This window comes from Hemitrygon akajei, chromosome 2 (genome assembly GCF_048418815.1).
Source record: "Hemitrygon akajei chromosome 2, sHemAka1.3, whole genome shotgun sequence".
Taxonomy (NCBI): domain Eukaryota; kingdom Metazoa; phylum Chordata; class Chondrichthyes; order Myliobatiformes; family Dasyatidae; genus Hemitrygon; species Hemitrygon akajei.
In genome coordinates, this window is record NC_133125.1 from 159,534,423 (window position 1) to 159,557,963 (window position 23,541).

Here is a 23,541-nt window from a genome sequence, read left to right on the forward strand (position 1 = left end):
CCCCTCTGCCATCTGATTCCTAAATGGACATTGAGCCCTTGAACACAACCTCACCTTTTTAAGATATGTTATTTCTGTTTCTTGCATGATTTTTATCTGTTCAATATGCATGCCAATTGATTTAATTATTTATCTTTTTTCCCCTTCTATATTATGTATTGCATTGAACTGCTGCTGGTGTTAACAAATTTCACGACACATGCTGCTGCTAACAAACCTAATTCTGATTATGTAATATTAATTAATGATTACATTTATTTATGTAATAATTATTTATGTCTCAAGATTGGAACAGAACACTCCTGATGTGGCCTGACTAAAGATGGTACAGTTGTAACGTGACTACCCAACCTTGTACTCGATGCCCTAACGATGAAAACAAACACACCACTCACCTTCTTTACAATCCTGTCTGTCTGTGTCACCACTTCCAGGGAACTATGTACTTGTCCTAAGTTAATTACCATCTGCCAGTCCTGTGCCCACTGACACAGATGATCTTGGTCCTGTTGTACACTGAGACAACTTTCTTCACTGTCCACTATCACAACAATTTTGCTGTTTTTCAGGGATTTACTGATCATGTCATCTACATTTTTGTCCAAATCATTAACACCAGGTGATCCGCTACATTCTCCCAGGGAACATAAATGATTCCTTGGTTTCATGTCTCATTCAAAGGCAGAGGTGTACTGGAGTGTTAAATTATGAGCAATTACACAGACTAGTCCCCATCAATTGTTTAAATGGCCAAGATCAGACTTCTGAAAATGCAACACTTCCCTCGCACTGGTTTGGGGGATGTGGGTCCTGTAGTTACTCCCCTCAGCTTGTCCTGAGAGGCTGATATTGAGCATCCCACTGGAATCTCTCATGATGGGAACTGGGTAGAGACTCCAGGAAACTAACCCAGAGACAATAAACTACTGGTCTCTGTGTGCTGACACTGTGATATCATTGTATGAACACAATTAAACCTCAATCAAATCCAGCACATCAGCAGCCCCTCAGGATTAGGGTTGATCTGTTTCCACCTCAATACCATGAGTTCTGAAGTGATGGTGATTATTATTATTATTAAAATATTTTTATTTATATAACCATATACCAATTACAATTGAATCTCCCATTTAGTTGCATCATTCCAAAATAATTATTAATTTGTTCTCCTTAACACTTATGTACAAGAAACTACATTAATTAATTTTGAATGATAAGAGTATTGTGAATCATAAGAGTATTGGTCACATACCTTCAACCACAAACCAATAAATTAATGCAATGTATATGGCGATAAGTGACAAAGTATTACAGATCCACAGAATTAGAAAATAAAATCTGTATCCCAGAAGTTCTGTGGAGAAATAAAAAAGAACATGAAAGCCAATAACAATTTAGACTGATTATGACACTGAAAGAGACGTTCTGGACATCAAACAATGCTAGCTCCCCAGAAGCAATCACAATCCCTCTGTTGACCCCACTTTAACTGTTACTCTCTCACTCCAGTTGTTACCAATGGCAAACCCTCCATCTCATCTCCCCAGATGTAAAAGACATAACAGTAAATGTCCTTGGTGAGAACGGTTTTAAACCATCAGATCCAGCTGCACCTGATTCAGCATCATCTGTCTTCCTCCCCATCACTAAATTATTTGTTCAAAGATTAACCTGAAGTGCAAGAGTAATCCCTGATTTGCTCTTGCTTCTGTAATATTGCTCCAACAACATGTTAGATGCCCATCGATGGGTGTGACTGAGACTGTCCACCTGTCTCTGTGGTTCCCTCCCATCCCTTTGCCCCCTGGATCAATGTTCCCAAATGTTCCTGTTGCCCTGGTGTTGAAATTGCATCTCTCTCTCACTGGATTCTATCCCATCTCAGTTCTAATTTCAGTTTCTCTACAAAGCCACCGTGTGTCTGTGTCAGGCTTCGTGTCTGTGGACTCACTTTCATCAACTTCAGTTCTGAATGTTATCTGTTTAATTTTATTGTTTGTATTTTTTTCTACACATCGGGTGTTTGATGATCTTTTTAATGGGTTCTTTTGTGTGTCTTTGTTTTGTGGCTGCCTGTAAGGAGACGGATCTCAATGTTGTATATCGTACACATACTTTGATAATAAATGTACTTTGAACTCTGATGTACCATCCTCATTCTAATCCTCACACAAAATGCTGATGGAACACAGCAGGCCAGGCAGCATCTATGGGAAGAAGTACACTTGACGTTTTGGGCTGAGACCCTTCGTCAGGACTAACTGAAAGAAAAGATAGTAAGAGATTTGAAAGGGGGAGGGGGAGTGGGAGATCCGAAATGATAGGAGAAGACCAGAGAAGGAGGGATGAAGCTAATAGCTGGAAAGTTGATTGCTAAAAGGAACACAGAGCTGGAGAGGGAGAGGATCATGGGACGGGAGGCCTAGGGAGAAAGAATGGGGGAGGGGAGCACCAGAGAAAGATGGAGAGCAGGCAAGGAGTGATTGTGAGAAGGACAGAGAGAGAAAAAAGAGAGAAAAAAGGGAAAAAATGATAGATAGATAGATAGATAGATAGATAGATAAATAAGGGATGGGGTAAGAAGGGGAGGAGGGGCATTAATGGAAGTTAGGGAAATCAATGATCATGACATCAGGTTGGAGGCTACCCAGATGGAATATAAGGTGTTGTTCCTCCAACCTGAGTGTGGTTTCATCTTAACAATAGAGGAGGCCATGGATTGACATATCAGAATGGGAAAGGGACGTGGAATTTAAATGTGTAATCACTGGGAGATCCTGATTTCTCTGATGGACTTGCTCTTTCTTTCCTTGCCTGCTCCCCATCTCCGTCTGGTGCTCCCCTCCCCTATTCTTTCTCCGCAGCCCTCCAGTCCCATGATCCTCTCCCTCTCCAGCTCTGTATCCCTTTCACTAATCATCACTTAGCTTCATCCCTCCCCCTCCTGTTTTCTCCTATCATTTTGGATCTCCCGCTCCCCCTCCCCCTTTCAAATCTCTTACTATCTCTTCTTTCAGTTAGTCCTGATGAAGGGTCTCAGCCTGAAACATCATCTGTACTCCTCCCTATAGATGCTGCCTGGCCTGCTGCATTCCACCAGCATTTTGTGTGTGTTGTTTGAATTTCCAGCATCTGCAGATTTCCTTGTGTTCCCATTCAAATCCTGCCCCTTCTTGTTCAATTGATCCTCTTCACTGCCAACTTCTCTTCCAGGGCAAATGTTAACTGACATTGTTAATGGTTCCTTCTCCTCAGATATTGATCCTCCTACTTTGAAATCTCCCATCGTCACCTCTCTGTATTTAAATAAAAGCAAAATCCTGCAGCTCAGCCATGGCAACATCACTGTCTGGTCATTCAAATCCATCCGGTTGCCTGGTGACTGGAGCTGAACACAATGTGTCCAAAACAATATAGTGACTGGAAAACCCCACGTGTTGAGAATCTGAAATACACTCAGTGGCCACTTTATTAGGTACACCTGTATACCTGCTCGTTAATGTGAATATCTAATCAGCCAATCATGTGGCAGCAACTCAACGCAGAATAACATTCAAACATTGTCATGAGGTTCAATTGTTGTTCAGACCAAACACTAGAATGGGGCAGAAATGTGATCTCAGTGATTTTGACTGCAGAATGATTGTTGCTGACAGATGTGGTGGTTTGAGAATCTCAGAAACTGCTGATCTACTGAGATTGTTATGCACAACAGTCTCTAGAGTTCACAGAGAATGGTCCAAAAAGCAAAATAAAACATCCAGTGAGTGACAGTTCTGTGGCTGAAAATGTTTTGTCAGAGAATGGCCAGACTGTATCAAGCTGACAGGAAGGTGACAGTAATTCAAATAACCACATGTTACAACAGTGGTGTGCAGCAGAACATCTTTGACAGACAACATATCGAACCTTGAAGTGGATGGGCTACAGCAGCAGAAGACCATGAACACACACTCAGTGGCCACTTTATTAGGTACAGGAGGCAGCTGATAAAGTGGTCACTGAGTGTATCAGAGAAAATGCTGGAGGTACACTGCAGTACAAGCAGCATTTGTGCAGAGATTTGATGTTTCTAGTCACAGAGAAGCGTGAGAGAAATCCTGAGAAATACAAGAGAAAGGAAAATGGTGTACAATAGACTGCAGTTGCTGGAAATTTTGAATTAAAAAGAATTCTAGATTTGCATTTCTGCATCTGTGGTGAGTGGAAAACAGAGTTATGGTTACACACTCTGATCTTGTATCAGAAGTGGTCAGTTCTAACATAAACTGTAATGGCTGGTTATCTGAAATTGGTGAATTCATTATTGCAGCTCCTGGGACTCAATGTGGAATAAGGGATGCTGCTCCTCAATGGGCTTTGCTGGAACTGGGGAAGAGGTTAAAGATGGGAAATCAGAGAGAAAACTAAAGTGATCGGCAACTGGAAGCTCACTGTTACCCTCGGTGTTCTGCAAAGTGGTCACACAACCTGTAATGGTTTCTCCAATGTGCAGGAAACTGCTGTGAGGACACAGAATTGGAAGTACAAGTCACTCACTGCTTTACCTGGAGGGTTATATGTGTGCCAGGAATGGGGAAAGGGAAGAGGTAATAAAGCAGGAGTTGCATCTTCTTTGCTTCTGGGAGACAGAGGTGTCCCATGTGGAAAACTGCATTGGAATGAAAGATTCTTTCAAAATTAACTTTTGCAAACACCCAAGAGAAATTGCCACTAAACCTGAAATAGAAAGCCCCATATCCACTCACTGTCAGGTCAGTGAGACATTTACTCAATCATCCTGCTAGTACATGGGGAGTAGAACTCCCTTTACTTCACTGGTCACAGCACCAGAAGGGTGGTTGATTTCCCACATTTTCCCTTGTTTACGTTAAATGTTCATTCAGGTTTACTGGGTGGTGTCTGACAGTTCATGCAAGAGCAAATTAATCAATGACAGATACCTCTGAGGGTTTTCCACCTCCACTGGTCCGGTAACATGGCTGAATGAAGAGATGGTCCAGCAATCACCTGTCCTGCGGTCAATGTAGTAATGGTTATAATATCCTTGAGGGAAAACCCTGAAATTAAAATTAAATTCAAATCATTAAGCAGATCACAGGCAGTGGATGACAAATGATGCAACAACCATAATGTTCCATAATTTCCTGCCAAGAAGTTAATGCTCCAACCTCACGTTTAATCTCACCGATCTGTGACTCAGGCTGACACCAACTGACTCTACTCCGAAAATCATTAATCACAATGCATCGTTATACCCGTCAAGAATGGATTAATGAGATTAATTTATTTATCAGATGTATATCACAACATACAATGAAATGTATTGTTTGAATTGACAACCAACACAAGCTGAGGATGTGCTGAGGGCAGGGCAGCCTGCAAGTGTCACCACACACTCTGGTGCTACTTTCCACCTGATGTCAGGGGCTGCTACACAAATGCACATGTGGGCAGTTTGTTCTCATTGATCGGTGAAGTGCATTATCTGCCGATTGATCCATCCCAAGAGTAGGAAGATTGAGAAGAACATACAAACTCAAGGAGCTGATTCTAAAAGGGTTACATCAACAAGACATTTGTAGAAAGGGTTAAGAAAGTAGTTTAACAAAGATAGGATCTTTGCCTTCATGAATAGAAGCATAAAGTGGAAGAAAATCATAGTGAAACTTTCTAAAACCAGTCATGACTGGGAATGAAGGTGATTGGGGGAAGAACAAAGAGTACTTTGAGGATTTTTTATGCACAGTAGTTAGATTGGATCTAGAATTCATCATCAGGAATAGTGAAGGGATATTCATCTGTAATTTCATAAGAGGGTGGGATAATTATCTGAAAGAAAGAATTTATAGAGCTGTAGTGAAAGTACAGAACAAAAGTACAGATCCAACGTTTAATCCTCCGTAACTTCCGCCACCTCCTACGTGATCCCACCACCAACCACATCTTCCCCTCCCCTCCCCCCACTCTTGGCTTTCCACAGGGATCGCTCCCTACGCGACTCCCTTGTCCATTCATCCCCCCCATCCCTCCCCACGGACCTCCCTCCGGGCACTCATCCCTGCAAACGGAAGAAATGCTACACCTGCCCCCACACTTCTTCCCTCACCACCATCCTAGGCCCCAGACAGTCCTTTCAGGTGAGGCACCACTTCACCTGCGAGTCAACTGGGATGATATACTGTATCCGGTGCTCCCGATGTGGCCATTTATACATTGGGGAGACCCGCCGCAGACTGGGAGACCGTTTCGCCGAACACCGGCGCTCAGTCCTCCAGCAGTGGTGGGATCTCCCTGTGGCCACACACTTCAATTCCACAGACCACTCCCACTCCGACACGTCTGTCCATGGCCTCCTCTACCGTCAAGATGAGGCCACACGCAGGTCGATGGAGCAACACCTTATCTCCTGCCTGGGTAGCCTCCTTCCTGCCGGCATGAACATCCAACTCACTGACCTCCGTTGATACCCCTGCCCCCCACCCTTACCCCCATCCCTATCTATTATTTTAGTCTGGTTCTCTCTCTCTCTCTCTCTCTCTTTTTCCCCCCACTATAATCTCTTTGCCCCAGCCCTACCTTTCTTTCTCTTTTATTTCTCATAATTCTCCACCTTCCCCCTAGCCCATTTTCCTCCAGCCTATCACTTCCCAGCTCTCTACTTTATCCCTCCCCCCACTTCTTATCCCCCCTGCCCATCCCATGTTACCTCACTCCTGATGAAGGGTTTCGGCCCGAAACGTTATTACCTCCTCCCATAGATGCTGTCTGGCCTGCTGAGTTCTGCCTGCATTTTGTGTTTTTTGCTATTTACTTCCAGCATCTGCAGATTCACTCACGTTGCCTACAGAACAATAGGATTCAGTAGTTTGCTCAGTGATAGAACCAATCCATTCTTAAAGAGTTGAATGGCTTCCTTCTCTGTGATAACTATCTGGGATTCTGTGAACTCAATTAATTCAGCTTTTGCCCTCTCTGCTGCAGCACTGATTTGCATCAGCTGCATTCAATAGCCCACCAATAGTAGGTGGTTGCAAATGTTAACTGCAAAATGTCATTGATAAATGAAGCTCACCTTGCAAAATTAAGGTGTAGTTTGTCTGGATGGAGCTGACAGGATTGGTTGTGATGCAAGTGTACACTCCACAGTCTTCAAATGAAGCGCTTGGGATAACCAGTGTTCTGTTTTCATCTGTTAGTTGGTGACGCTGGGAGATTTCCCCTCCATTCTTTTGCCACTGATACACATTCGAATCTCCAGAGACATCACAGGTGAGTTCGACTGTGGAACCCAGTGATTCGATGTTGGTAAGTATGGAAGCTTCTGACAGCTCATCTAAAGGAGAGAATATAAAACCATGATATTCCTATCTTGATGTAGAATGTAATCTTACCATGTGACATTGCACCAGACATGTACAAAGGAACGAAAGCACAGTCGGTTCTACACAGCAAATACATACACAACAATGGAAATAAAAGCCATTTAACCCCTCAGCATTGATTTGCCATTCTGCAAGATCACAGCTAACCTGATGGTAGATATTCCCATCTCCCCGCAATAACAGTTCATAAGACATAAGACAGGAGCAGAATTAGGTCATTTTGCCCATCGAGTCACTCTGCCATTCAATCACGGCCTTCTCCTGTGACCTTTGATACCCTGACCATAAAGAACCTATTGATTTCCACCTTAAATACACCCAACAAAACAACCTTGCCTCCACAGCTGCCTGCAGGTAGCAAATTCCACAATAACACCTCCCTGCTTATCCAGGATCTGTCTACCTCCACCTTAAAAATATTCAAAAGATTCCAAACCATCTTCTTCAGAGCTGTGGAAGCAAAGACTCAAAACTGTTTCATCTCTGCTTCAGATGTTGGTTTGCAAGTTCATAGACGTGCCAGTCAGAGCAGGAATAGGTTGATGGTACAGATGAATGAGTGGCTCAGGAAGTGGTGCAAGGGACAGGTTTTCAGATTTCTGAATCATTGGGACCTCTTCTGGTGAAGGTATCACCTGTACAAAAAGGACAGGTTGCACCTAAATCCGATGGGGACAAATATCCTTGTGGTCGGATTTGCTCAAACTGTTGGAGAGGGTTTAAACTTAGTGGGTATTTGGCATACAACTAGATGCAGTATGAATACAACTAGATACTGTGGGGCATAATTGCAGTCAGTGGGATGAGGTGAAGTGTAACATGGGGGAAAATTCAAAAAGGGTGATGAATACAAGACTGATGATGACATATTTGAATACACACAATATAGGGAATCAGTCAGATGATCTTGTCACGCAGTTAGAGACTGGCAGATACAAGTTTGTGATCATCACTGAGATGTGGCTGAAAGAAGATCATAGCTGTGAGCTGAACATCCAAGGATAGCCCTTGCATCGAACGGACAGGCAGGTAAGCAGAGTGAGTGGGGAGGCTCTATTGATAAAAAATGAAATTGTATCATCAGAAAAAGGTGACATAGGATTGAAAGATGTGGAATCCTTGTGGTAGTGTGAAGCGACTGCAAGGGTAAAAAGACCCAGATAGGAGTTACGTACAGGCCTGCAAACAATGGACAAGATGTGGCATTTAAATTTCAAGGAAAAAACAGAAAAATCCAGTAATAAGAGCAATGTTACAATAGTCATAGGGGATTGCAATATGCAGGTAGATTGGAAAATCAGGTTTGTGCTGGATCCCAAGAGAGGAAATCTGTAGAATGCATATGAGATAGCCTTTTAGAACAACTTGTGTTTGATCCCACTAGGGGAAAGGTAATTCTGGAATGGGTGTTGTGTCATGAACAAGATGTGATTAGGGAGCTTAAGTTTAAAAAAATGCTTGGGAGGCAGTAATCATAATATGACAGAATTAATCCTGTAGTTTGAGATCGTGAAAACGTATCAATATTACAGTGGAGTAAAGGGAATTACAGAGAAAAATAGGCCAAAGTTGGTTGGAAGGGGTCACTATCTAGGACGGCAGCAGGAACAGCAACGGCTGGAGTTTCTGGGTGCAATTCGGAAGTTACGGGAGATATATATATATATATCCCGTAGATAAGAAGTTCTTTAAAGGAAGGATTAAGCTTCCCTGGGTGACCACTAGCATCACTACACAACCCCCCCCCCCGGATGTCAGTTATATGCGACCCAGAAGTCATGGCGACCCTCTGGCTTATCAGCCGTGTCACGAGTCCGCAACTCTGCACTGTGTCCAGGTGGATAAAATTCTCCGTGCTGCCCATGTCAAACAGGCAGCTTATCCTGCGCTCTTCCACCAGGATGTCCATCATTGACCTTGCGAGCTGATGGTGAGCACTTTGGTCGAGGGTCACGGAGGCCAGAGTTGAATCGCTCTCTTGGTCTGGCGTGGTTGGGTGCTTGGTAAGCACCCATGGGTCGTAGGCAGTGCGAGGTGGCACCGACCAAGATGGCCGCCTTCATGTCTTGCACATGGTGAGTCACCCAACTTAGCCTCTACTGGAAAATACAACTGCGAAAACTATGGCAAATTCTGTACCCAATCACATCCTGAGTAAGCACAGGGATGAAAGATAAATGATTGTCTATGAGGGAGGGAAGGGTTAGATGTATCTTAGAATAGGTTAAAAGGTCAGCATAACATTGTGGGCCAATTGGCCTGAACTGCGTTGTCCTGTTCTACGTTCTATGGAACATAAAACTACCTACCAAAGAGGCGTAGTTGTATTATTCTCAGCTCTTGTCCATCCACCATGAAGGTGTAATCTCCTTGGTCACCATGTTCTGCTCCATTCACAGTCAGAGCACCATTAGAAGTATTAAAGTGCAGACGAAACTCGAACTGGTCACTCAGTTCCACTAAGCTGTGACCTGGGACATGATGCAAAATGCTCCTGCCGATGAAGGTCCAAACTATTTCACTCTTGCTGGGATCAACTTTGAGTTCAGGATCCAGTAAAACTGATGAGCCAAGGAGACCAATCTCTTCTTTAACTTTATCTGTTAATAAAAATATTTGTACTCATTTAAAATGTGGTGGCTGTGAAACACTTAAACAGAGAACTTTGTGAAACTACAGCAAATGAGAACATACTACTGAATAGATATTGAGCCACACTACTGGGATTACAGGAACTTGTCTTTCGGACTAGAATGTTGTGAAAATTTTAAAGTAAAATTGGATAGGCATATGGACAGGAAAGGAATGGAGGGTTATGGGCTGAGTGCGGGTCAGTGGGACTAGGTGAGAGTAAGCGTTCGGCATGGACTAGAAGGGCCGAGATGGCCTGTTTCCATGCTGTAATTGTGAGATGGTTATATGGTTATAATAAATGTGTATATGAAACCAGTAGAGGTAACAGAGGTACTTAATGAATACTTTGCTTCAGTATTCACTATGGAAAAGGACTTTAGCAATTGTAGGGTTGACTTACAGTTGATTAAAAAACTTGAGCATATAGACATTAAGAAAGAGGATGTGCTGAGCTTTTGGAAAGCATCAAGTTAGATAAGTCACCAGGACCGAACAAGTTATACCCCAGGCTACTGTGGGAGGAGATTGCTGAGACTCTGGAAAAGATCTTTGCATCATCAATGGGGATGGGAGAGGTTCCAGAGAATTGGAGGTTTGCAGGTGTTGTTCTCTTATTATAGAAGGGAGTAGAGATAGCTCAGGAAATTATAGACCTGCTAATCGACATTGACTATAATCTCCTTTAGTAAGAGGTAAAATTTCACTTTTATCCCAATTTATTTTATACCCTGATACTTTCCCATATTCTTCCAGTCTAGAAGATAATTTACACAATGAATACAATGGGTTTGTTAAATAGATTAAAACATCATCAGCAAATAAATTAATCTTGTATTCCTCCCGATTAACTCTAAAACTCGTAATATCTGAGTCAGTTCTAATTAATTCAGCTAATGGTTCTATCACCAATACAAATAAAGCAGGTGATAATGGACAACTTTGTCTAGTTGACCTTGTTAACTGGAATGGTGTTGAAATTTGGCTATTTGTCACTACTTTAGCATTGGGATTAGTATTTAAGGTTTTAATCCAGTTTATAAAAGATATTCCTATCCCATATTTTTCCAATACCTTAAATAAAAAATCCCATTCCAATCTATCAAATGCTTTTTCTGCATCCAAAGCTACTGCCACACTCATTTCCTCCCTCTTTTGTGCCAAATGAATTATACTAAGTAACCGAGTTATATTATCTGCCGATTGTCTATTGTTAATAAATTATGTTTGATCCATATGTATTAATTTTGGTAAATATTTAGATAATCTACTAGATAAAATTTTGCTATTATTTTATCATCTGTATTCAACAAAGAAATAGGCCTATATGATGCTGGTTTTCACAGGGATTTCTATCTTTTTTTGGCAATACAATTAAAATCGCTGTGGAAAAAGACTTCGGGAGTTTGTGTGTTCTTTCTGCTTGACATATTAACTCCATAAAAGGAGGGATTAATAAATCTTTAAACTTTTTGTAAAATTCAGGCGGAAAGCCATCTTCTCCTGGAGATTTGTTACTCTGGAGTGATCCTAGAGCTTCTTCAACCTCTTTTAATGTAAAAGGCATATCTAATCCCTTCTGTTCTTCTGCATTCAATTTTGGGAGATTTGTGATAAAAATCTTTCGATCTCATTAAGATCATTTTGTGATTCCGATTGATACAATTCAGAGTAAAAACTTTTGAACGTTTTTGTTAATTTCTAAAGGTTTATAAGTAATTTTATTTACATTTGTTCTAATTGCATTTATCATTTTAAAAGTATGTTCTGTTTTTAACTGCCAGGCAAGAATCTTATGGGATCTCTCACCTAACTCATAATACCTCTGTTTAGTTCTCATAATTGCTTTTTCTGTTCAGTATGTCTGAAGTGTATTATATTGTAGTTTCTTATTGATAAGTTGTCTTCGTTTTTCTTCTGTCATATACCTTTGAGATTCTTTTTCTAATTTTGTAATCTCTTTCTCCAGTTGATCTTATTCTACCATATATTCCTTCTTAATTGTCGAAGTATAACTTATTATCTGACCCCTCAAATATGCTTTCATTGCTTCCCATAATACCAATTTATCAACAACTGAATAGGAGTTTGTTTCCAAAAAAATTGGATCTATTTTTCCATAAAATCACAAAAATCTTGTTGCTTTAATAATATTGAATTAAATCTCCATCTATAAGTCTTCCTTATCCATCATTATCATTGTCATTATCAAAGGAGAATAATCTGACAAGATTCTCACTTCATATTCCATATTTTTCACTCTATCCTGAATATTTGTTGATATTAAAAAAAATCTATCCTTGAGTAGGTTTTGTGTCTATTTGAATAAAACAAATAATCTCTTACTCTCGGGTTAATTCTTCTCCATATATGAATCAAATTTAAATCTTTCATCAATGATAAAGTTAATTTTATTACTTTCGATTTTGTAACAACCTTAGTCGATCTGTCTAAAACTGGGTCTAGACAAAAGTTAAAGTCTCCACCTATTAATATTTTGTCATGTTCATCAGCCAAATTCAAAAAGGTTTCTTGTAGAAATTTTACGTCATTTTCATTTGGTGCACAAATATTCATAAGAGTCCATAATTCCAAAAAGATTTGACAGTGTATAATCACATATCTCCCCGTGGAATCAATTATTACGTTTTGTACTTTCATTGGTAAGGTTTTATTAACCAAAATTGCAACTCCCCGCGCCTTTGAGTTAAATGAAGCTGCAATGACATTTCCAACCCAATTTCTCTTTAATTTCTGATGTTCTATCTCTGTTAAATGTGTTTCCTGCATGAAAGCTATATCTACCTTCATTTTCTTAATATGTGTTAAAATTCTTTTTCTTTTCACTGGTCCATTAAGCCCATTAACATTAAAACTTTAAAAATTCAATAAGTTAGTCATTATTTTTAACAAGATTACTCCAATCTTTAACATTATGTAACATCTCAGCTCTCATAGTTCCTTTGGAAATCTCTTTAAAATTCTCCATGTTGCTATGTGTCTCCCCTCCAATCATCCAGGCAAAGAGAAAGAAATAGAAAAAGAATAGATTATAAAAGAAGATAACAAAATACCCCCCTACTAATGCTGTGGATAAAAAAACCAAAACATTACCCCCCTCTGTTTTATGGGTCATGGCTACCGCCATGATTACACACATGAATCATGTAGCAATTGATCAGAAGTTCATCCAGCTCCCCCGTAACAGAAAAAATATATAAGAAAAAAAACTTTATTATTATTCCCAATTAAAATTCATGAAACTTTTACATTTCCCCCCTCCATCTACTCTTAAAGATCCCTCAAAATTATTCCCTATCTCAGTCTTCATCTTTAATCCGTCTCACTCCCGTAGGTTCCTTCTTGTGTCTAGCGATTATTCAAGAGTTCTTGTACAAACTCTTCCACTTCCCGATAATCAGTAAAACATTTTCTTTTTTCGTCATCCAAAAAAATTACCAGTGTTGCAGGGTAGCGCAATATAAATTTATACTTATGATCCCATAAGGTTTTCTTCACTGGACTAAATTCCTTCCTCCTCTTCAAAAGGTCATAACTTATAGAAAAAAAACTCTTTTCCCTTCTATCATCAATGGTCCATTTCTCTTTTTGGCACCTTGGGTAGCCACCTTCAGAATCTTTACTTTGTCTTGATATCTTAAGCATTTTATCAAGATTGATCGCGGATTTTGATCGTGTCTTGGTTTTGGTCTTAAAGCTCTATGTGCCCTTTCAATTTAAGTTATCCAATTTTCTTCTTCCACTTCCAAAATTTCTGGGATTCATTTTTGAAAGAATTTTATTGGATCTTCTCCCTCTATACCTTCTTTAAGACCAACAATCTTGATATTATTTCATCTACTAAAATTTTCCAACACATTCACTTTTTCTAACAACTGTTTCCTTTCTGTTGTCCAGGCAAGAGTATTATCTTCTATCTTGTCCACTCTGTTTGTGGTGTGTTCCATTATTTCTTCCAACTTTTTAACTCTCTTAACCATTTTCTTCTGATTTTTCACAACCTTGTTATACCATCTCTTTATGTTGTTAATATCTGTTCTTATTGCTTTTAATTCAACCATTATTTGTATTAAAGCCATTTTTATGTCTCCACTAAGTCTTTCACTTTTGATCTCTTCTTGTTCTTTTTCCTCCATTTCTTCATCTGTATTATCCAGGGAGTCTGATTCTAAGTCTGATTCACTTTCATTTTCACTTTCAATGGTGACTGGGATTTGTAGTTTGGCTTGCTCTAATTTGCGCATGCCCACTTCTTCACGCATGCGCATTTCCTGCTTCTTCTTTACAATTGTTGCAGTTGTCGCAGCTTCTTGTTCTTCACCGGTGGAGATCAGATGTGGCTCATCAGAAGGAGATCTAACCGGGTACGAGGTTCCATCAATTTAGATGGCTGATAAATAGTATAAAATATTAGGTATAACAGTTGATAACGATATAAAGAATTTATATAAATTAAATTATTTATCACTATTGAAAAAAATTCAAGAAGATCTTGATAAATGGATGACGTTACCAATAACATTAGTGGGTAGAGTTAATGCTGTAAAAATGAATATATTTCCTAGATTACAGTATTTATTTCAAACATTACCAATACAACTGCCACAGAAGTTTTTTTCAAGAGTTAAATAAGTGTGTAAGGAAATTTATTTGGAAAGGTAAGAGGTCAAGAATATCGTTGGAAAAACTGACATGGAAATTTGATCTAGGAAGGTTACAACTCCCAAATTTTAAGAGTTATTATAAAGCAAACCAACTTAGATTTATTGCTTCTTTTTTGATGAGGATAAACTGGCATGGATTAGAATAGAGTTAGATAAGATAGGAGAAAATACACCAGAAGATTTTATATATAAATGGGAATCTAAATGGATACGGGAAAAGAAAGAATCCCCTATATTGAAACATTTGATTGATTTATGGGACAGAATAAATGTTGATGTCGAAATAAAGAAATCTTTATTAGCAAGGAGACCTCTGATTCAAAACAGACTTATTCCTTTTACAATGGATAATCAACTTTTATATAATTGGTACCAAAAAAGGATATAGGAGACTGTTATGAAGGAGGTACATTGATGTCATTTGAACAATTAAAGAATAAATACAAAATAACAAATAACACTCTTTTTTGTTATTTTCAATTAAGGACTTATTTAAGAGATAAACTGGGTCAAACAATGTTATTGCCGAAACCTAATGAAATTGAAACTTTAACTCAAAAAGGAAAAATTTTAAAAATTGCTTCTTTTATGTATAATGATTCAAAAGCAGACACATAAACAAGGAATTCATAAGTCAAGACAAAAATAGGAATCAGATTTGAATATTAATGTTGATGAAACAAATTGGTCAACACTATGACTTGACAGTATGACAAATACAATAAATGTTCGACTTAGACTAGTACAATATAATTATTTACATCAATTATATATCACGCCACAAAAAATAAGTAGATTTAACCCAAGTTTATCTGATCAATGTTTTCGATGTAATCAAGAAATTGGTACTATTTTACATTCTACTTGGTCTTGTTCTGAAATTCAACCTTTTTGGATAAACTTAAGAGTTTTATTGGAACAAATTATTGGAACACAACTTCCACATAACCCAATATTATTTTTACTAGGTGATATTGAAGGGATAAAACCGAAACTTAAATTGAACAAATATCAGAAAGAATTTATAAAAATTGCAATGGCAGTAGCCAAGAAAGGATATTGCAGTCACTTGGAAATCGAATTCATACTTAAGTATGGATTGTTGGAATAATGAAATTTTAGCTGTATTCCACTTGAAAAAATTACTGATAATTTAAGGAATAATTATGACACATTTTTGAGTATTTGACACCCTTATTTACAAAAGATAGGATTGTATATATAGGGGTTCCAATAATAAAGATGTTGTTCCTTTTGGAAAGAAAGAATTACATATATTAAAGTTATTATGAATTCCATGGAGTATGTGGGGATCTTCCAATATCTAGGCAGTCTTTCTCCTTTTTTTCTTTTTTCTTCTTTCTTTCTTTTTTTCTACAGGGATATGTTATGGGGGGAGAGGGGAGGGTTGATATTATTCTATTCTATTCTATGTAACCTACTTGAAAATCTAATAAATGTTTAATAAAAAAAAGGAAATTATAGACCTGTGAGTCTTACTGCAGTGTTGGTAAGTTGATGGAGAAGATCCTGAAAGGCAGGATTTATAAACATTTGGAGAGGCATAATAATGTTAGGAATAGTCAGCATTGCTTTGTCAAAGGCAGGTCGTGCCTTACGAGCCTGACTGAATTTTTTGAGGATGTGACTAAACATGTTGATGAAGGTAGAGCAGTAGATGTAGTGTATATTGATTTCAGCAAGGCATTTGATAAGGTACCCCATTCAAGGGTTATTTAGAAAGTAAGGAGGCATGGGATCCAAGGGGACCTCACTTTGTGGATCCAGAATTGGCTTGTACACAGAAGGCAAAGAGTGGTCCATATTTTGCATGGAATTTGAAGACCAGTGGTGTGCCTCAGGGATCTGTTCTGGGACCCCCTCTGTTTGTGATTTTCATAAATGACCAGGATGAAGAAGTGGAGGGAAGGGTTAGTAAATTTGCTGATGACACAAAGGTTGGGGGTGTTGTGGATAGTGTAGAGGGCTGTCAGAGGTTACAGCGGGACATTGATAGGATGCAAAGATGGGCTGAGAAGTGGCAGATGGAGTCAACCCAGAAAAGTGTGAGGTGGTTCATTTTGGTAGGTCAAATATGATGGCAAAATATAGTATTAATGATGAGACTGTTGGCAGTGTGGAGGATCAGAGGGATATTCGGGTCCAAGTCCATAGGACACTCAAAGCTTCTGCGCAGGTTGACTGTGTAGTTAAGAAGGCATATGGTACATTGGCCTTCATCAACTGGGGGATTGAGTTCAAGTGCCAAGAGGTAATGTTACAGCTACATAGGACCTTATTCAGACCCCATTTGGAGGACTGTGCTCAGTTCTGGTCAGCTCACTAGAGGAAGGATGTGGAAACTATAGAAAGGGTGCAGAATACTTAATACTTTACTTTATCATCACCAGACAATTAATACTAGAGCGTACAATCATCACAGTGATATTTGATTCTGTGCTTCGCGTTTCCTGAAGTACAAATCAAATTAAATATAATAAACATTTAAATTATAAATCATAATTAGAAAATAGGAAAGGGAAAGTAAGGTAGTGCAAGTCAGGTCCAGATATTTGGAAGGTACGGCCCAGATCCGGGTCAGGATCTGTTCAACAGTCTTATCACAGTTGGAAAGAAGCTTTTCCCAAATCTGGCCGTACGAATCTTCATGCTCCTGAACATTCTACCGGAGGGAAGGGAGACAAAAAGTGTGTTGGCTGGGTGGGTCGTGTCCTTGATTATCCTGGCAGCACTGCTCCGATGGCGCTAGATTTACAAGGATGTTTCCTGAAGCATGCCTTATGAGAATAGGTTGAGGGAAATTGACCTTTTCTTCTTGGAGCGACAGAGGGTGAGAGGTGAACTGATAGAGGTGTATAAGATGATAAAAGGCATTGAGCGTGTGGATAGTCAGAGTCTTTTTCCCAGGGCTGAAATGGCTAGCATGACAGGGCACAGATTTAAGGTGTTTGGAAGTAGATATGGAAGAGATGTAAGTTTTTTTTACCCAGACAGTGGTGAGTGCATGGAATGGGCTGTCAACAATGGTGGTGGAGACAGATACAATCGACACTTTTAAGAGACCCCTGTATAGGTGCATGGGACTGAGAAAAATAGAGGGATAAGGGTAACTCTGGGTAATTTCTAAAGTAAGAACATGTAAGGCACAGCATTGTGGGCTGAATGGCCTCTATGGAACTCTAGGTTCTCTATGTTTCTAGGAAGCTCTGAAGGCCAAGTATTTATGTATGGTATACTTAAGGAAGAGGTTGATAGATTCTTGAATTGGTCAGGGCATGAAGGGATATGTGGAGAAGGCAGAGATTGGGACTGAGATGAAATGGCGGAGCAGATTTGATGGGCCAATTTCTGCTCCTATATCTTCTGGTCTAATAGTCTTATGTGAAATGACCACAAATGGACAAAATACTCCAAATTATGACCACAAATGGTTATACAATTTCAATATAGCATCTCAACTTCTGTGCACAAAATGTGCCAAAGGCTTTCTTTACGACCATATTCACATTCATGCCACATTCACGGAACTATGCATCTGCATTCCCAGATCTCTCTGTTCTACAAACACTCCTCTGTGCCCTACTCCTTATCTTGCAAGCCCTAGCCTGGATGATCCTGCCAAGTGCAACACCTCACACTTGTCTACACTAAATTCCATCTGCCATTTTTGAGACCATTTTTCGAGCTGCTCCAGATCCAGCAGCAAGCTTTGAAAGTCTTCCTCACTATCCACCAGACCCCCAATCTTGGTATGATCCACAAATCTGCTGATCCAGAATACGACATTATCATCCAGATCATTGATATAGATGACAAACAACTAATGGACCCAGCAGTGATCCCTGTGGCACACCATTAGTCATGGCTCTCCAGTCAGAGAGGTAACTGTCTACTTCCACTCTTTGGCTTTTCTCTTCTCCAGTGAAGCCAATGTCCAATCCAAATTACTACCTCATTTTGAATGCCAGGCAACTGAACCTTCTTGATCAGCCTCCCATGTGGGACCATTTCAAAGGACTTTCTAAAGTCTATGTAAACAACATTCATGCCTTGTCTTCAACGTTCCTGGTGCAACAACAGCCACGTGACTCAGCGGTGAGAAGCCACCTTTCATAACCAAACAGGAAGGTCATGATGTTCTGATTAAAGAAACCTCAATTTGAGCAAATGCTTTGTAAATTCTGCCCAAACCCAATTATCAATTGGCAAGAAATAACAGATTGTACACCACATAATATTATAAAGAAAGTATATTTACCAATTGCAGCTTTATCAAACAGTTATTAAAAGAAAGAAAAGAAAGAAGAAATAAAAGGACCTATAACAGTTAAACCTGTCTTAATATTGGAGCTCATCTTTTCCAAAGCTGGGTATAACCGTTACTCACGGTGTTGAACCCCCGGTCTCCCTGAAAGCACCCACCACAGTCCTAACTTCCCTTGAAGGCCATCTTCAGCAAACTGGCTTTCTCTCATGAGTATTGGCACTCGTCCTTGGAGATATTCATCTGCACAAAGCACCTCTTGCAATGGGCACTCTCATTCCCATGGCATTCTGTGGTATTTTCCCTTCTGTCCAGCTCCGCAGCTCCTGCTAAAATGAACCCAAACCAGACTACTGTCCATCACAAAGCTCCATCCACTACACTCTCTCAAGGACTTTCTCCAGATCCCACCATCCTGATTGGCTGATATAACATTCCTAAGTTGAACAGCAGGTCTTCTTATCTTAGCCATAACCAAAACGTTCTACCAGCAGGACACAATGCTTTTGCTAAAATGAAATACCTACAACATAGCACTGGATATCTTAACCAGGGCATTACACTGGTAACTTCCTTCAAAAATACAGTAAAAATGGTTAGACATGACTTACCACGCACAAAGCCATGTCTTCTTTTAGCCCTCCTGATTTCCTTCTTCATTGTTCTCTTCCATTTCTTATACTGCTCAAGTATCTCATTTGTTCCTACCTGCCTACACTGTTATGCATCTCCTTTTACTTAACCAGGGCACAATATCTCTCAAAAATCAAGATTACCAAAATTTATTATCTAAATTCTGTATTCTCAAAAGTTCGCTTTTGAAGGCCTTCCACTTCCCAAGTATACCTTTCCCAGAAAACAACCTGTCCCAATCCACATTTGCCATATCCTTTCTGATACCATTGAAATTATTCTTTTTGCAATTTAGCATCTTAACCTGACCATATCTATCCTTTTCCATAATCACCATAAAACTAATGGCATTATGATCACATACTTTTGTCACTTGCCCTGTCTCCCTCCCTAATACCACCCCGCACCTGTGCAGCAGTAGTAACCCTTCCCACTAGGCTATTATTCTCCCAGTTCGGGTGCAAACCATACCTTCTGTACAAGTTTCACTTTCCAGAAAAAAAGCGCAATGATCAAAAAATCTGAAACCCTCCATCTTGCACCATCTCCTCAGCCACATGTTAAACTGTATGTTCTTTCTATTTCTGGCCTCACTAGCACATGGTATGGGTAACAATCCTGAGATCACAGCCCTGGAGATCCTGCCCTCTAACTGGGCACCTAATTCCCCAGACTCACTTTGCTGGAACTCGTCATCCTCCTACCCATGCCATTGGTACTGACTTAGGCCACGACCTCTGGCCGCTCACCCACCCACTTAACAATACTGTGGACTTCAGCTGAGATGTCCCTGATCCTGGCACCCAGGAGGCAACACATCATCTGGGAATCTCACTCTCAGCCACAGAAGCTCCTTTCTGTTACCCTCATCAATCTGAATCCCCTGTCACTGACACTTGCCTTTTCTCCCTCTTCCCTTCTGAGGCACAGAGCCAGACTCAGTACCAGATACCCGACTGCTGTGGCTTTTCTCTGCTAGGTGATACCCCGCCTCAACAGTATCGAACACATCCTACCTGCTGTTGAGGGGAAAGGCCACAGGGGTACTCCGTACTGGCTGCCTCTCACCTTCTCCACCTGACAGTCACCCATTTACCCGTGTCCTGCACAGTGTGTGGAACTACCTGACTGTGTGTGCTGTCTATCAAATGATCTCAGCCTCCTGAATGATCCAGAGTTCATCCAGTTCCAGCTCCAACTCCTTCACACAGTCTATTAGAAGCTGCAGCTGGATGCACTTCTTGTAGGTTTTGTCATCAGGGACACTGAAGGTCTCCCTGCCTTCCCACATCCTGCAAGAAGAGCATTCCACTGCCCCGTCTGGCACCCCCACTGCTCTAAATTTTCAAAAAGAAAGAATGAAAGAATAAATGGCAAAGAAAAATCTACCTATGGACTAATCCTCCCCTAAGCCTCGATGAGCCAAACCCTCAAATTCTACTCTAACACTGGCCCACTCACACAATGGCCACTCTGCTAAAACCTAACTTCCAATCCGATTTTCCCAATCTCCTGCATATTTAAATCCCCCATGATTATCACAACATTGCCCTTTTTACATGCGTTTTCTATCTCCCTCTGTAATTTGTAGACCACATTCTGGCTGCTGTTTGGAGGCCTGTATATAATTCCCATCAGGATCTTTTTACCCTTGTAGTTTCTTAACTCTACCCACAAGGTTTCTACATCTTCTGATGTCGATCTCTTTCCAAGGATTTAATTTAATTTTTACCAACAGAGCCACCCCAACCCCTCTGCCTACCTGCGTATCTTTTCCATACAATGTGTATACTTGGATATTAAGCTCCCAACTCTAATCTTCTTTCAGCCACAACTCAGATGCCCACAACATCATACCTGCCAATCTCTAACTGAGCCACTGGATCAACTACCTTATTCCATCTACTGTGTACATTGAAATATAACACCTTCATCACCCTTTTTGTTTCTGGCCCCCTGTTACAATTTAACTCTTCCTACTGACTGCAATTTTGCCCTATCGTTTGTCTGTCTGTCCTCACAGCCTCACTGCACACTGCAACTAGTTGTATACCAACTGCCCATCCTCAGCCCCATCACTGCAGTTCCCATCCCGCTGCCAAATTACTTTAAACCCTCCCCAACAACTCTAGCAAACATGCCTGCAAGAATATTGGACCCTCAGGTTCAGGTGTAACCTGTCCTTTTGTACAGGTGGTTCCTTCCCCAGAAGAGATCCCAGTGATCCAGAAATCTGAAACCCTGCCCCCTGCACCAATTCCTCAGCCAGATCATCCTATTCTTACCCTCACTGGCCCGTGGTACAGGTGATAATCCAGTGATTACTACCCTGATGGTCCAGCTTTTCAGCTGACTGTCTAACTCCCTAGATTCTCTCTTCAGGAGCTCCTCCCTTTTCCTACCTATGTCATTGGTACCAATATGAACCACATCTTACAGCTGTTCACCCTCCCCTTTAGAATGCCATGGACTCGATCCAAGACAACTCTAACCCTGGGATCTGGGAGGTACACACCATCCGGGTTTCTCTTTCACATCCACAGAACCTGCTTCCTGCTCCTCTAATCATGGAATCCCCTGTCATTACGGACTCCTCTTCTCCTCATTCCCTTCAAAGCTGCAGAGCCAGACTCAGTGCCAGAGACCCAGCCGCTGCTCAACAGTATCCAAAGTGTTATACTTATTATTGTGGGAAACGGCCACAGGGGTACTCTGCACTGGCTGCCTATTCCCGTCCCCTCTCCTGACAGTCACCCAGGTACCTGCATCCTGTACCTGAGGGGTGACTATCTCCCTGCATATCCTGTCTGTCACCTCCTCATTTTCCCGTATGAGCTGAAGGTCATCCAGCTGCAGCTCCAGTTCTTTAACACAGTGTCTGAGGAGATGTAACTCGGTGCACTCCATGCAGATGTCGTTATCAGTGAGACTGCAGGTCTCCCAGAGATCCCACATCTCTACAAGCAACACACACTAACTCCAGACCCATTCTCAGGACACTAGATATGTACTAACCAAAAAAAATATCACCAGAAACTTTCTTGCTTACTTACTTAGAGCCTCCAAATATGTTTGCCCAGGGCTGTTGAGCCAAATCTGGACCACTAACTGGCCCACTACTACAATGGCTACTATGCTTACAGCTCCTTTGTGGAAAGTGGAATGTGGAGGGAGAAGCAGTCAATTAGACAATAGACAATAGGTGCAGAAGTAGACCATTTGGCCCTTCGAGCCTGCACCGCCATTCTGAGATCATGGCTGATCATCTACTATCAATACCCGGTTCCTGCCTTGTCCCCATATCCCTTGATTCCCCTATCCATAAGATACCTATCTAGCTCCTTCTTGAAAGCATCCAGAGAATTGGCCTCCACTGCCTTCCGAGGCAGTGCATTCCAGAACCCCACAACTCTCTGGGAGAAGAAGTTTTTCCTTAACTCTGTCCTAAATGACCTACCCCTTATTCTCAAACCATGCCCTCTGGTACTGGACTCTCCCAGCATCTGGAACATATTTCCTGCCTCTATCTTGTCCAATCCCTTAGTAATCTTATAAGTTGCAATCAGATCCCCTCTCAATCTCCTTAATTCCAGCGTGTACAAGCCCAGTCTCTCTAACCTCTCTGCGTAAGACATTCCAGACATCCCAGGAATTAACCTCGTGAATCTACGCTGCACTTCCTCTATACCCAGGATGTCCTTCCTCAACCCTGGAGACCAAAACTGTACACAATACTCCAGGTGTGGTCTCACCAGGGCCCTGTATAAATGCAACAGGATTTCCTTGCTCTTGTACTCAATTCCCTTTGTAACAAAGGCCAACATTCCATTAGCCTTCTTCACTGCCTGCTGCACTTGCTCATTCACCTTCAGTGACTGATGAACAAGGACTCCTAGATCTCTTTGTATTTCTCCCTTACCTA

At 40.7% G+C, this 23,541-nt stretch overlaps 1 protein-coding gene across 1 annotated transcript in view; it reads right to left on the reverse strand.

Moving 5' to 3' along the window:
- LOC140721188 (uncharacterized) overlaps positions 1-23,541 on the reverse strand; it is a 156,503-nt gene that overhangs the window by 111,809 nt on the left and 21,153 nt on the right. Inside the window, exons 2-5 of the mRNA XM_073036050.1 lie at positions 9,695-9,985; positions 7,076-7,336; positions 4,944-5,060; positions 1,253-1,354 (exon numbers count right to left, since the gene is read on the reverse strand). Coding sequence (XP_072892151.1) covers positions 1,253-1,354; positions 4,944-5,060; positions 7,076-7,336; positions 9,695-9,985 — 771 coding nt within the window. The remainder of the gene's footprint in view (positions 1-1,252; positions 1,355-4,943; positions 5,061-7,075; positions 7,337-9,694; positions 9,986-23,541) is intronic.